At 35.5% G+C, this 13,399-nt stretch overlaps 3 protein-coding genes across 8 annotated transcripts; 1 reads left to right on the top strand and 2 right to left on the bottom strand.

Moving 5' to 3' along the window:
- The first annotated feature begins 1,043 nt into the window (after nt 1-1,043).
- Nucleotides 1,044-1,463, top strand: LOC107868541. Its single transcript, XM_016715237.1, has 2 exons — nt 1,044-1,263; nt 1,312-1,463. The coding sequence occupies exons 1-2, from the start codon at nt 1,044-1,046 to the stop codon at nt 1,461-1,463; spliced, it is 372 nt and encodes a 123-aa protein (XP_016570723.1).
- A 2,128-nt stretch (nt 1,464-3,591) lies between these two features.
- Nucleotides 3,592-8,099, bottom strand: LOC107866920 (protein BASIC PENTACYSTEINE6). Of its 6 annotated transcripts, none has more exons than XM_016712966.2 (4): nt 7,881-8,099; nt 5,907-5,963; nt 4,923-5,058; nt 3,592-4,739 (listed from the first exon to the last, which is right to left on the bottom strand). In XM_016712966.2, the coding sequence occupies exons 3-4, from the start codon at nt 4,974-4,976 to the stop codon at nt 3,819-3,821; spliced, it is 975 nt and encodes a 324-aa protein (XP_016568452.1). In that variant the 5' UTR covers nt 4,977-5,058; nt 5,907-5,963; nt 7,881-8,099; the 3' UTR covers nt 3,592-3,818. The 6 variants fall into 6 exon arrangements, with proteins under 6 accessions (XP_016568452.1, XP_016568453.1, XP_016568450.1 ...); XM_016712967.2 differs by having other exon boundaries at nt 7,793-7,909; XM_016712964.2 differs by having other exon boundaries at nt 7,724-7,908.
- A 1,340-nt stretch (nt 8,100-9,439) lies between these two features.
- LOC107866919 lies at nt 9,440-12,995 on the bottom strand. The gene is made up of 3 exons (XM_016712963.2): nt 12,433-12,995; nt 10,768-10,938; nt 9,440-9,727 (listed from the first exon to the last, which is right to left on the bottom strand). The coding sequence occupies exons 1-3, from the start codon at nt 12,514-12,516 to the stop codon at nt 9,644-9,646; spliced, it is 339 nt and encodes a 112-aa protein (XP_016568449.1). The 5' UTR covers nt 12,517-12,995; the 3' UTR covers nt 9,440-9,643.
- Between the last annotated feature and the right edge of the window lie 404 nt (nt 12,996-13,399).

Consider the following 13,399-nt stretch of genomic DNA (forward strand, 5'->3'; position numbering starts at 1 on the left):
ATATTAAATAATCAAGCAAAGTAGTTTAAGTCAAATTTAGAATTTCATGATATTATTAATAAGTTTAGTTTAGTAATATATATCTGTAATTAAAGTATTTGTAAAGTATATGTCAGGTTAACACTCAACAAGAACCACGTAATATTAAACAGAGGAAATACATCTTGTAATTACACAAGTGAGATTTTAAGTGAGTAAATTGTATTCGGGTCTTACATCATGTTGTTATTTTCAATAAATCTTTGATTTAAATAAAATATTATTCGTAAAATGTGTAGGGGCAGGACGATTGGGTCAGACGAGATTTAGGTGGATTTTTAAAAGAACATCGGTGGGTACGTATAGAGTGGCTAACAAGATTGTTTAACATCATTTTTAGCGCAATGAAGATTCCCTAATCTAGGATATAGAGTACGATGATTATATTATATAGGAATAAGGGGGACATTCAGTGTTGCAACAACTATAGGGGTATTAAGTTGTTGAGTCATACCATGAAGGCTTGGGAAAGGGTGGTAGAGTTGAGGCTGGGGAGGATCGTGACTATTTTCGAGAATCAATTCAGTTTTATGTCAGTTCGCTCAACTACTGAGGTCATTCACCTCGTGAAGAGATTAGTGTAGCAATTTAGGAAGAGAAAGAAGAACTTGTACATAATGTTTAGCGATCTTGAGAAGGCGTACGATAAGTTCACCAGGGAGATTTTATGGAGGTATTTGGAGGCTAGAGATGTGCTCGTGGCGTATACTAGGTCGATTCAGGACATGTACGACAGAGCGAAGACTCGTGAGAGGACAGTAGGAGGAGATTGGAAGCACTTTTCTATTTTGACAAGGTTGTACCAGGGATGAACTCTTAGCCTTTTTTTTTTTTCCTTGGTGATGGATGTTTTGACGAGGCGTATTCAAGGAGAAGTGTCTTGGTGTATGATATATGTTGATGATGTTGTACTAATTGATGAGACCTGTGGATGAGTTAATGATAAGTTGGAGGTTTGGAGACAGACCTTAGAGTCTAAAAGGTTTAGGTTGAGCAGGATCAAGATGGAGTACTTGAAATGTAAGTGCGGTGATTTAACGCACGAGTCTGACATGGTAGTGAAGCTAGATTCTCAGGCCATTCGAAAAAGGGATAGTTTCAAGTATCTTGGATCGAATAGAGAGATCGATGAGGATGTCATGCGTCGTATTGATGCATGGTGGTTGAAATGGAGGCTCGCTTCGAAAGTCTTATATGATAAGAAAGTGTCTCCTAAGCTTAAAGGTAAGTTATACAAAGTAGCAGTATGATCGACTATGTTGTATGAAGCAGAGTGTTGGCCAGTTAAAAACTCTCACATTCAAACCTTGAAGGTGACAAAGATGAGGATCTTAGAGATGGACTTCGATGGAAGACAAGATGTCGAAAGTGAGATGCGGAGGTGCACAAATGTTCCGGTACAGAGGTGTGAGAAGCTGACGTGAATGATTTTCGACGGGGTAGAGGTAGGCCAAAGAAATATTTGAGGGAGATGATTAGACATGACATAGAGCAACTACAATTTATAGAGGATATGATCCTCAATAGGAAAGTGTGGAGGGTTAGTGAGTAGGAGTGTGTTTGTAATAATTGGGAGGAGTGCTTTATTTGTATTTATGCTTGTACTTTCTTGTTCGTGGTGTTTTAGTGATGTTGGTGATTTCGAATGGATAGTTTATAGCATTACTCTATAGATGTCTTGTTACTTTTATTATCTTAGCAGGATGTTATTTCATGTTGTTGTTTGTTTCTCTGTTTTTGTTTGTTATATTGTTATTTGTCCTGAGTCAGAGGTCTATTGAAAATAACCTCTCTACCTCATTTGAGGTAATGGTATGAACTACATATACTTCACCCTTCCCAAACTCCACTTTGTAGGAATACACTGAATATATAATTGTAACCAGTTTTAAAAATGGAATATAGAAATCAAGATAAAAATAATAATGAAAATAAAATGAAATGACCGGCACTATACAGGATATATAGAAAATACAATAATAGGAATAGGATAATGCAATGATCAAAATGTCAAAAATATAAATAGTAATTGAAACAGAATATTCTTTGATCTATGTCACTGCCTTTTATTTTTGTTTAGTTGGATTGTAATATTATTTGCATTACTTATACTTATATTATATTTTTTTTTAAGTTCTTTCAGAAATAGTCTATTTACCCTACATTTTAAAAAGATAAAATCTTTATATATTATATTCTCACTTTTCACCTTATGAGATTATACTGAATATATTATTATTATTATTTATATTAATTGAAATAAAAATATAATAAACTAAGAGAATAATGGTAATACGACTAATAAAATTGGACAAAAACTTTGTATTTTACATTTGGGGGCGATATCTTTACCCTGCCCACTCACAATCGATACGACAAAAACAGGATTTTCTCCAATGTTGACTTAAGATTTGACAATTTTGTAATAACAACAATTCGATATTTTCGACCTCACTATCAATTACTTTATCCGTTTTATTTTATTTAATATATAATTTTTCATGAAAATTTTAACTAAGAATTATTTTACTAAATTAATCTTATTAACAATATTTTAAAATTCTAAATTTAATTATTATTACTATTTTATATAGTTATTTAATACTAAAAAAAAAAAAAAAATCACAAAAATTTCTTAATTGAACAAGCATATAAGTCAATTAAAATGAAACGGAGAAAATAGCAATTCCATTTCACTCAATGGCGTGTTAAATTATGAATTTCAGACCGGCTCAAGTCAAAATTAACCATGTGGAATTGTTTATTGTCCAATCTTGTGAAATTTAACTTTGTGTCCACTCAGACAATTGTAAAGTCCATCATCATTGAAATTATCATCATATTTGGTTAGAAAAAAAAGAAAGAGAGAGATGGGAAAGGGAAATGTTTATTTTCCTCATTGGATACTAGAAAGAGGAAAATCAATTTATCTTTTAAAAGAAATTCAAGTAAGTACAAGCCAAAAGCCAAATTTAAGCGTTTATTTATATATTGTCCATTTTATTTATTGTTAAAACTTGAAACAAGAGAGAGGAGTTTGGTGTACATTTCAAACGATAACTAACCAAAGGTTCTTACGCGAAGCGCTTGAAGTAAATTCTCTATGTAATCTAATACTCATTGTGGATCAACTCATGTTTCCGCTCTACTTTCATTACTATGATGTATCAAGTCAGGGTCCGTTGCTAGCCCACCAAATTTTACTTTATGTAACGCGATGGATGTACTTATAGTTGCATCCTGCCATGTAGTTCAAGCTTTGAAAATAGCGTATGACAGAAATGCAAGGTAGGCTTATGGTGGGGCCCTTCCTCGAACACTGCGCATAGCAGTAGCTTTAGTGCACCGGCCTGCCCTTTTTGTAACGCAACGGATGTACGTATACATACAGATTCCACCAGAGTATACTGACATTGGAGTTTGAGATACTTGAATCTTGAAACTAATTACTACAAAAGCACAGCCAAGCATCTTATATAGGCATCATACTAAAGAAAAAAAGGGCAGCCCGATGCACTAAAGCTAACATAGGCAATCATACTAGACATTCAATAAACTAACATCAACGTTGTTGCAACAGAACTGTGTCCGGAATACAGTGCTTCTTTACAGTTATCTCTCGTTGACCCAACTTCGAATACAGGTGATCAATTAAACAGCTAGCTGACACTTCAGGACTACGACATACTTAGATAGGGGGCGTAAGGAATGCGGTGAACGGAAACATAATATGTAAATGACGTTTAGGTATACCGTCCTAGATTGAAGACTTTGAAGCATTATTTGATGGTGATGTAGCGATTTGTCCCATGCTTTGCCCAGTGGTTCTTGAGATCAACTGGATTTGATAGATCGTGACCTTCTGCTGCCAAGCGACTAAGCAGCTTGGTGAATGCACTTCCACTCATTTTTCGACCACCAATTCTGGCATGACGTTTGTTGGGAACAGCTGGTAGTGGATACATTGACAAATTGGTCGTGCAACACGAGGATTGCCAGCCTCCATTTCCCCATTTGTAGCAAGGTCGTAAGACTCCAGTGCAGGAACAAACTGGTACTGGCATGGTTGTTTCATCAAAAGCAACTTGGTTGAGCCCGAGGTCCTGATCCTTCCAGTCGGGTTTTGGTACAGCTAACTGCCTATTGAGGTCATCGCTTGCCCCACCCGCCATTTCTTGTGCACCCTTCCACTCCTGGGACTTGCTAAACGTTGTTTGGTTAAGATCTTCAGTTTCCCTTTTTACTTTCTTCGATGCTTTTGGAGCCTTCTTGGGACACGGAGCTGCCTTTGGCTCCTTAGCTCTTTTGTTCCGACGGGGCTTTGTTGGCTCCGGAGCAGGTGGTGAAACTGGTATGGCTTCATTGATGTGCACATCTCTGGGGTTATATGTTGGTTCTACCATATGTTGTTGATGATGTACATGTTGTTGAGGATGGTGCATGTGTTTCACTCCACGGACAATCTGACCACCACTCATAGAGCTTTCTCGATACTGAAGAGTAGCAATGGCATTATCCCGCTCCATGATGGCATTGTTTCGTTCTGCTATTGCTGAATCGCGCTGCAAGATAGCCATGTCACGCTCTGCCAAAGCAGCCTTTTTTTCAGAAAGGGCCAGGTTCCTCTCTTGTATGGCAGCATCTCTTTCCGCCATGATGGCCATTATCTGCTTCATTGATGGCTGATGCTGCATCAACCACTGAAACACGGAGTATTAGCATTTCTGACACGAAGAATAGATATAAATATGAAAAATCACGAAAGTTTCAATAAAACAATACATTTTGAACCCATAATGAACATAAAGGTTGAAGTCATCAAGCTTAAGTTCAAGATCCAAACTAAGAAACTTAAGCAATCAACCTTAACAGCTGCTACATACCTGACCCTGAGGCGGTTTATGCCTTGAATTATCACGATTCCCACTGTCATCCATACGGTATATGCAGGTTATTAATGTCAAGATCAGCCTTCAGTCCAACAAAAGTGACATATACTCATCAAGGAAAAACCGGCCCCTGTAGTCAACATTTAGAAAATCAAATAGGTCACATTTTCTTCATGGCGAGGATAGTGTCCGTGAATACCTAAACAGAACTATTTTATACTGGTTGCGTCCCAGTGTGGTACATATATTCACTTTCCTCGGGTTATAAGGGTTCCATTAGATCTTTCAATTTCAAGTTGATTAGAGCCACTAAGGTTTTTCTCGCACTCACAACAAATGTTTACAGCTTTGGTTTTCTCTCGCAAACCAGCAACATGATCGACACTCACTTTCTCCTTTCCTCTCTATCTTATCTAGGGCAGTGGGTGCACAAATCATCTCAAGTTCACGCAGGGTCCCGGGAAGGGCCGCACCCCAAGAGGTGTGATGAAGACAACCTACCATAAATGCAACCATTAGTGGCTGCTTACACGGCCCAGTGGCTCCGATTTTCAACAAGGGGGTTCACAAGTGAACATATGAACTAACCGAAGGGGGTTCGACATCTATTATATATACATAAAAAATAATTTTAACCATATATATAGAGTATAATTTTCCGTCGAAGGGGATGAACCCCCTATCCCTAGTGTAGCTTCGCCCCTGCCACGGCCCAAACCCGAGACCTATTGGTCGCACGGAGACAAATTTACTATTGTTCCAAGGCTCCCCTTCTTTCTCAATCTTATCTCTCAAATAACTAAAGAACACCTGAGCAGGAAGAATCAGCAGTCAAAGCCTTCACCTTTAAATGCTCTATAAGAGTCTCCAAAAAGGGAACAAATCCAACAGAACTAATCCATTCCATTTCAGGAAGCATAAACATATGTTCGAGTTTTGAGTGAATAAATTCTAAATGAATCCATATGACAAACTTACCAACTAGTAACAGATCCAGATCTGCATTCTCTTAGTCAAGGCGGAATCATAAAGAACCTGAAAGAAAAGCACTCATCATTAGCTCCACTGGCCTTGAGAGGAACATAAGAAAGCAGAGAAGTGAAAATAACACAAGATCTGTAATGCTCCGGTGATGGTAGAAATTAATATATTTGTCCCATTATACTGGTGGACATCCCGAGAGAAGTCCGCACTTCTTATAAAAACTTAATTATAGCCCATTCCAAAAAGGGGGAAATAATAATGTAGTTATGACAAGACTATCTATAAGCAATCACAGAAGAAGATTTCAACCACGCGGCAGGACATAAAACGTGTAACATTAAATTGATAGGAGCTGCTGAAAGGCAGAACAAATATGAATAAGCTAATCCGGGATGAGAGTACTTTAGGCCCAAGTATTTTCAAAAGTATTCCAGCAGAAGGTCCACGGCTTTTACAGATTCCACATTTGGTCAAAAAAGTTATGACGATTTCCAAAGGGCGCACTTTTAAACGAGCGTGGTCTCTTCATCAAAACATGAACAATCAATTCGGATATATTGCAGTTTCTTAAACGTGTTCCTCTTGACTGGAATTACGGAAAAGGTCTATTTACGATATTACGTATCTTCCTCATGCTAAAATCTTGCAACAAAATGGACAATCAGTAGTAATTAGTTCTCTTCCACGACTGCTACTCGTGGACATACATTTTCATCCAGCAACAAAAAAACTGTTGTGATTTCAACCATGTAGACAGAGCAACAAAATACTTGTACCAATGCCAATCAGCAACCTCAAGAAGCAATTTAACCTAAAGAGTAGCTCATTCCCCCCGCCACCAGCCACCCCCCCACCCCCCACCCCATACACAACGGCGAAGGAAAAAAATCACAAAAAGCAGAGCTTGATGATTATCTCTTAACAAGCATACTAACTCTACTAGCTCTTTCTCCAGTGTTCATTGTATTTGCTCAAAGATAAACACACTGCAGTAAAAAATGGAAAGGTTTTTGAAGGCTCATGAGTGTTTCATTATACAATGCCTTAGCTTAATCTAAATTAAAGCATATACGAAAAAAATTCTAACAAAAAAACCAAGCCTTTCACATAGAAAGAACCAATCTTTATAACCAACAACAACAACATACCGACTATACTCCTACAAATCATGTCTTGGGATAGTAGAGTGTACACAGACCTTACCTCTACCTTATCGGGTATGAGAGGCTATTTCCGAAAGACCCTCAGCTCAAAGAACCAATCTTTATAACCAACAACAACAACAACATACCAAATATACTCCCACAAATCATGTCTTGGGATGGTAGAGTGTATGCAGACCTTACCTCTAACTTATCGGGTATGAGAGGCTATTTCCGAAAGACCCTCAGCACAAAGAACCAATCTTTATAACCAAAAAATAGCAAATTCAGAAATGGGCACTTCTAAAAAATGAAATCTTGAAGATCAACCATATAAACAAGAAATGAACTTCATCAGCAACTTAAACAATCAGTTAATCGAGATTCTGACTTTCTGAGAAACCAATTAACCCCACAACCAAACCAAGTTAAAATAGAAACAACTAACAACCCAAATTCCAGCTCAAATTAACTCATAAACAAGCTGCAACTCTCATCCAAACCTACAAGCTTCAGATTAAACAACAAAAATCAACACATGAAAAGCAAAAACAGAAAAAAAAATCACACATCCATTAAAAAGCTAAAAAGACTACATAGCAAAGCTGGTGCATATTTGAAACAAGAAAAATCAAGAATTGAAGAGGGTCAAAACATAAAAACCCTAACTTTGAAGGAGATAGATATAAGTGAAAGAAAGAGCAGTAGTTGAAAGAAAAGAGCAAAGAGGAAGAGTACACAAGCACATTGACATCACCCCATCAACTCTTTTTCCCTTTTTCTTTTCTTTTTTTTTTTGGATTTTTCATAAATTTTAATCTTTTACCTGTCAACAACAACAACAACACCCATACCAGCATCTTTTTGTTTTCTTCTTATCTCTCTTTCTTGAGTTTCTTTATTACCCTCTAGAACAATATTTCTAGTAGTAGTAGTAGTTACGGTACCAAATCCACTTTTGATAATCAGCGATTTGCTCGTAACTCGATTAATTTTAAAAAATTTATCTGCACATAACTCATTAGTTTCACAATTCTACTAGATAACTTTATCAAAGCTAAAATTTACTTTTTCTTATATATATTCATACCTCGACTAATTTCACAATTACTGTCACCTTCACCAATAATAATTACTAAATAACTATATCTATCTATACTAAGATTCACTTATTTGATATTCAAGTCATTTTATACGTGCCTCAACTAACTTCACGATTCAAATATCAAATAACTCTATTCATCGAAATTAAAATTCACTTCTTATGTACAGTGTTTTCTTGAAAATTGACTACAAAACTAAAACTGGTGATAGAAATTTTATATAGAGATTTGTGCTGATAAGTTAAAAAAAAAAAAGATAATTTTTTAATGTGTCTTTTCGCTATGTTATATGTAACTCGACTAATTTTACTATGTTTATTATCGTTTGGTTATAATAATTAGATAACTCTGTTTGTGAAGACTAAAATTTACTTTTTATGTAGTGTTTTCTTGAAAATTGACGGCAAAGACAAAGACTGTTGAGTGGAAGTTTTAGAGATTTGTGTTTTTAAGTAGAAAAAAAAAGATTTTTTTATGTGTCTTTTTGCCATGCTGTTGCTAAGTAGTGGTTGGAATATAATTTATTGCTAAATGATTTTTTTTTTTTTCAAAGTTCCATCTTTTAGTAAATATCACCTGAATATGACAGATCGCTTTCTTTATTAAAAAAATAAAGTGAATTCGGAATTTAAAACCTTTTGATGCAAATATTTGGAAAATTTCACCCGTTTAGAATTGGCTTTTATTTTTGTATAACATTTCATTTTCATTGCCTTGAGACTAGAAAATTGCAAAAATGGTCCCGTACATAAAGATAGGTTCAAAATCATCCCTTAAATATGAACTTTTCGAGCAATTTAATTTCATAAATTTGTTCGAATTTTTGATAATTTTTATTTATTTTTTGTGTTTGGTAGATTTGATGCTATATTTTAGAGATTTAACATGACATTCCTAATTGTCTACTCAAATCTCTTTGTTTAGTAGATTCAAAAAACTCTAATAGTCATAATTCGTTAAGTGTTTGATTATTTTAGTAAAAGGACCAAAATTGTTCAATCGTATACATACAGAACCATTTTTAAACTTACCTAAACATAGTGTCCATTTTGTCGTTTTCTCAATCCTAATTCACGAATTGCAATTTGAAGAATATGTTGAAATTACTAAACTGTAAAACAAAGTATGTAAGTTACGGAAATTATTACGAAGATATATTAGGTGAACAATTAAAGGCATAAAATGTTCGTCGCACTTTTTTATGACTATTGGATCATTTAAAAGTTGGCCGACCACAAAACAATTGACGAGAGGGATTGCTCGGATGGTAAGCACCTCAACCTCCAACGCTAAGATCATGATGATTTTGATTCACCAAGGGAGCAAAAATTATCAACATAGTCGCAATAATGCAATATAAGCTCATTTTGAGCCACAACTTCCACTGTAGTTCATGTTAAGGCCATTAAAATCTACATCTGATATTTGGCTCACACCTTCAAACTTGTATGAGTTGAAATGGAAACTAAATCCAGAAAGGCTCCATCTAACTTGTATGAGTTTTCTTCACTATGCTTGACTTGCTCAAAACGATGACTCCAAGCACAATAAGTGAGGCACCTGCAAACCACTGCAAAAGCAATACCGATCAATGGACCAGATGGCATCATTTTAATCATAAGGACAGGTCGATATAACATCAGCAGCAATGTGGAGGTATCTAAGTTTTAGTCGTATGTAAATGCATTAGATACTGGGACATTGTTCATTATCATGTAGGGAAACTATACTACTCTATAGCAACCATATCGGCACACATATCTTTCATTCTCCCTTCAACACTAACTGGCCATGACTCACCAGTAAGGTAACTCCGCCCTGTGTTTTTTGGATCAAATCCGGTCACAATTCTCCACCCATGAGTCATGACTAACTTCAGAATTTTTTAGTACACAGATTACTCTTTAATGTGAAGTCACGATATAGTTGGGCATTGCAAAAAAGGGTTGAAACACATCTAAGGTACTGCATGGTGATTGACAACCTAGCCAAAGGTCCAAGATCCACACCATAAAGAATGATCTTTTTGAAGTTAAACGGACTTGGTGGCATAGCCCGTTGCATAAGTGCACCCGCCATTCCCCCTCCCCCCTCCCTCCTTTATTAAGTTTATGTCGTTTCATTCTTAAGATGGCTGAATTTGGGGGTGGGGGTGGTGGGTGGGAGAGAGCACCAGTGTCTCATATTCCTCCAAAGAGAGATTTCTTCTCTTTCAAGGGGCTACAAATCATGGAAATTTCCTTACATAAAGAAGAGCATTAATTTCAGTCAGACTTTTTGATATATCAGTTGATGAAATCTATGACAAGCGAATTCATGGAAATGTTAATCCAGCTATAGTAATAGGTTCTAAAATGTTACAGCACAGCAACAGAAGGACTTCCATGAAATAGGCAGAGAGGACTGGACAATAAATGGATCAAAAGGTTCGTATTATGATTTATGACTATCGAAATCACAGAAAAGTTAATCCAACTATGTCGGAAGAAAACAAAAATCAGTTATGGTGATAGGTTCAAAGATGTAAGAGCGCAACACTGGGACTTCCAAAAAACAGTACGAGAGCACTGTACAAGAAGTAGGATCGGAGGATCATAATATAGTACATACCTGGATTGGTAGCGGCTCCCTGAAAAGCAAAAATCCAGCCAATCCAGATGATAAAAAGTTGGTTGCAAAGTTTGTCACAGTAGCTTGTAGAGATGAAAGAGCTTTAAGGCTGTTTACGTAGCATCCCCACATAGTGACATTGAATAATATGACACAGCCACATTTAATGAGCTGTAAATTTGAGAAGACACTGGGTTAGCCAACAGTTCAAGATTGCTTGCCACAGCAGAGTGAAGCAGAACCAAGGATATGAGGACAGATAAAATGATAGTGCAAATTTACGTAGGTATTTATTGTGGCAAAGATTTAAGCCCAACATTCCATGAAAAAAATGTAGGATCTTAACTAACAGACACAAGTAGAATAATATGATTAATTCAAATATGAGATCATGAATCCAGAGACACGACTCTAAAGAACCATCAATCCAATTTGCATTTGACAAAATGTAGCCATGTAAACAGACTGAAACAGGGAACATAGTCCCAGTCCTTCGTTTCAATAACCTCCCTCAGCTAAGAACGTCAAAGATGAAAAAAGAAAAGTGTCACACAGAGGACTGATAATCCTTCAAGTGCTCGATCAGCTCAACGCAGCAACAACAACAACATACCCAGTGTATTCCCACAAAGTGGGGTCTGGGGAGGGTAAAGTGTACACAGTCCATACCACTACCTCAGATGAGGTAGAGAGGCTGTTTCCGATAGACCCCTGGCTAAGGACAGATAAAAGTACAACCACAAAAAAACATAAAACTAAACAACAAAATGGGATAATACACCGCTAGATAATGAAATAAAATCAGCTCAGCGCAAAGTCGCAAATATTACAAAGTTTACAAGTAGTAACTACGTGTAGAAGGAAATTTCGATTTCCATTTATCTAGCTAGTAGAACAGGGGAAATGCAGCAGGAATCAAATAGAGACTTCTGAAAACACCATAATATAGAAGTTAACATTTAGTTCCAAAACAAAATATCAGACTTCAAATCTATGTTGCTCGAACTCTTCAAAATGTTGTCACACCCGTACTGGATCCTTCAAAAATGCACTAGTTTTGAATAACACGACACACAACCAACGATATTACTGTCTCAATTCATCCGATTTCATCAAACCATGGTCACTGTGTTCATTTCAAACTCACTTAAGAGCATTTAACGGACGATCTAATCCAGAATTTGGGATCCTACAGCTATAACCATTAGCCTCAATCCCAAAATCACATGAATCCTCTACTTCAATTCAGCTCCATTCAGACCAATTTCATTCCCAAAACTTTTAAAAAATTAATCTTTAAGGATAAATTAGGAGACTAAATATTGAGTTACTGGATCCATCTACCACTATACATCTTTTCTTTAGCTCCTTCCTTTGTTCAATCAGTGAGTTCAAAAAAAAAAAAAAGATGTAGTTGTACGAATTGAACTTGAAACCTTTTGAACATCCTGAACCACTAAGAATTATATACAATGTAATTTTTTACCGAGCACGCTAAAGAATTATCTAAGTATCAGGATACGAATAAGGAAACAAGTAAAATGTTTCAGATTCAGCAATTGGGTCGATACAAAATAAGAGATTTTTCACTAATCACAGGTAATTATTATTACAGTAGGAAGGGGGAAAAGGGGTAAAGAAGGAATAAAGAAAGTTTTGTATGACCTGTGAGGAGAAGAATTTAGCAGAGATGGCAGCAAGAGCAGCGTTGAATCCAGCGGCTATTGCCCACACATACCCCTCCACCATTGATGATATTTTGAATTATGGAATAATAGTACGATTCTCTATGGTTTCTTATCATTATTTTTTCTTCTTCTTTCTTTATATTGGTTTGGGCTTTTTTCAGGCTGAGATTTATTTAAAATAAACTTTTTTGTCTATAAAATTTGCATATACTTTATGATTTAGAGGGTGTTTGGGAGTGCTTATAAGTTGATCAAAATGATTTTTACCAACTTATAAGCACTTTTTTGCTTGTATTGGTGTTTGACAAAATTTTAAGTTGCTTAAAATAAGTTGATTTTAATTTTTTTTTAATATCAAAATCAATAAGTAGTTTAATAGATGTTTATTTTTTTAGAATTTTAAGTTAACTAACAAAATTACTATCCTATCCCTTGCAATTATAAGTTATTTCAGTTTTACCCTTGTCCTAATTCTCCTTTTCTTACCTTCAGCACACTTCCAATTCCACGCTTTCATTTCTCTGAGAAAAAACCAACGCCACTCCTCAACACCACATACTTTGTTCTAGATTATCTCTCAAATTGTTGCATTTCCTTTAAGATTAGTAACATATATATTTTGCTTAATGATAAGCTCGACATATATAGTAATATTATCTTGGAAGGTTAAACGCAACAAGTCCAGTTTAATAAGAAAATGAAAGTGTCGTAAATTGCACCTTAATGATACGAAACAATCTTTTCAAAGAGTCTCATTTCAATCTCTTAAAAAAAATATTTTTAGCGCCCAAATTAGTCATTCATGAAAATATTTTTTTAAAATATATATATATTAAAATATATATTAATTTTAATGTGAATCATTTTAGCAATAAAAATTAATAATAATCAACTTTATATATTATTAACAGCTATAAGGGTATTTCAGTCATTTAAAAAAAAGT

Source organism: Capsicum annuum, chromosome 4 (assembly GCF_002878395.1).
Source record: "Capsicum annuum cultivar UCD-10X-F1 chromosome 4, UCD10Xv1.1, whole genome shotgun sequence".
In the NCBI taxonomy this organism is placed as follows: domain Eukaryota; kingdom Viridiplantae; phylum Streptophyta; class Magnoliopsida; order Solanales; family Solanaceae; genus Capsicum; species Capsicum annuum.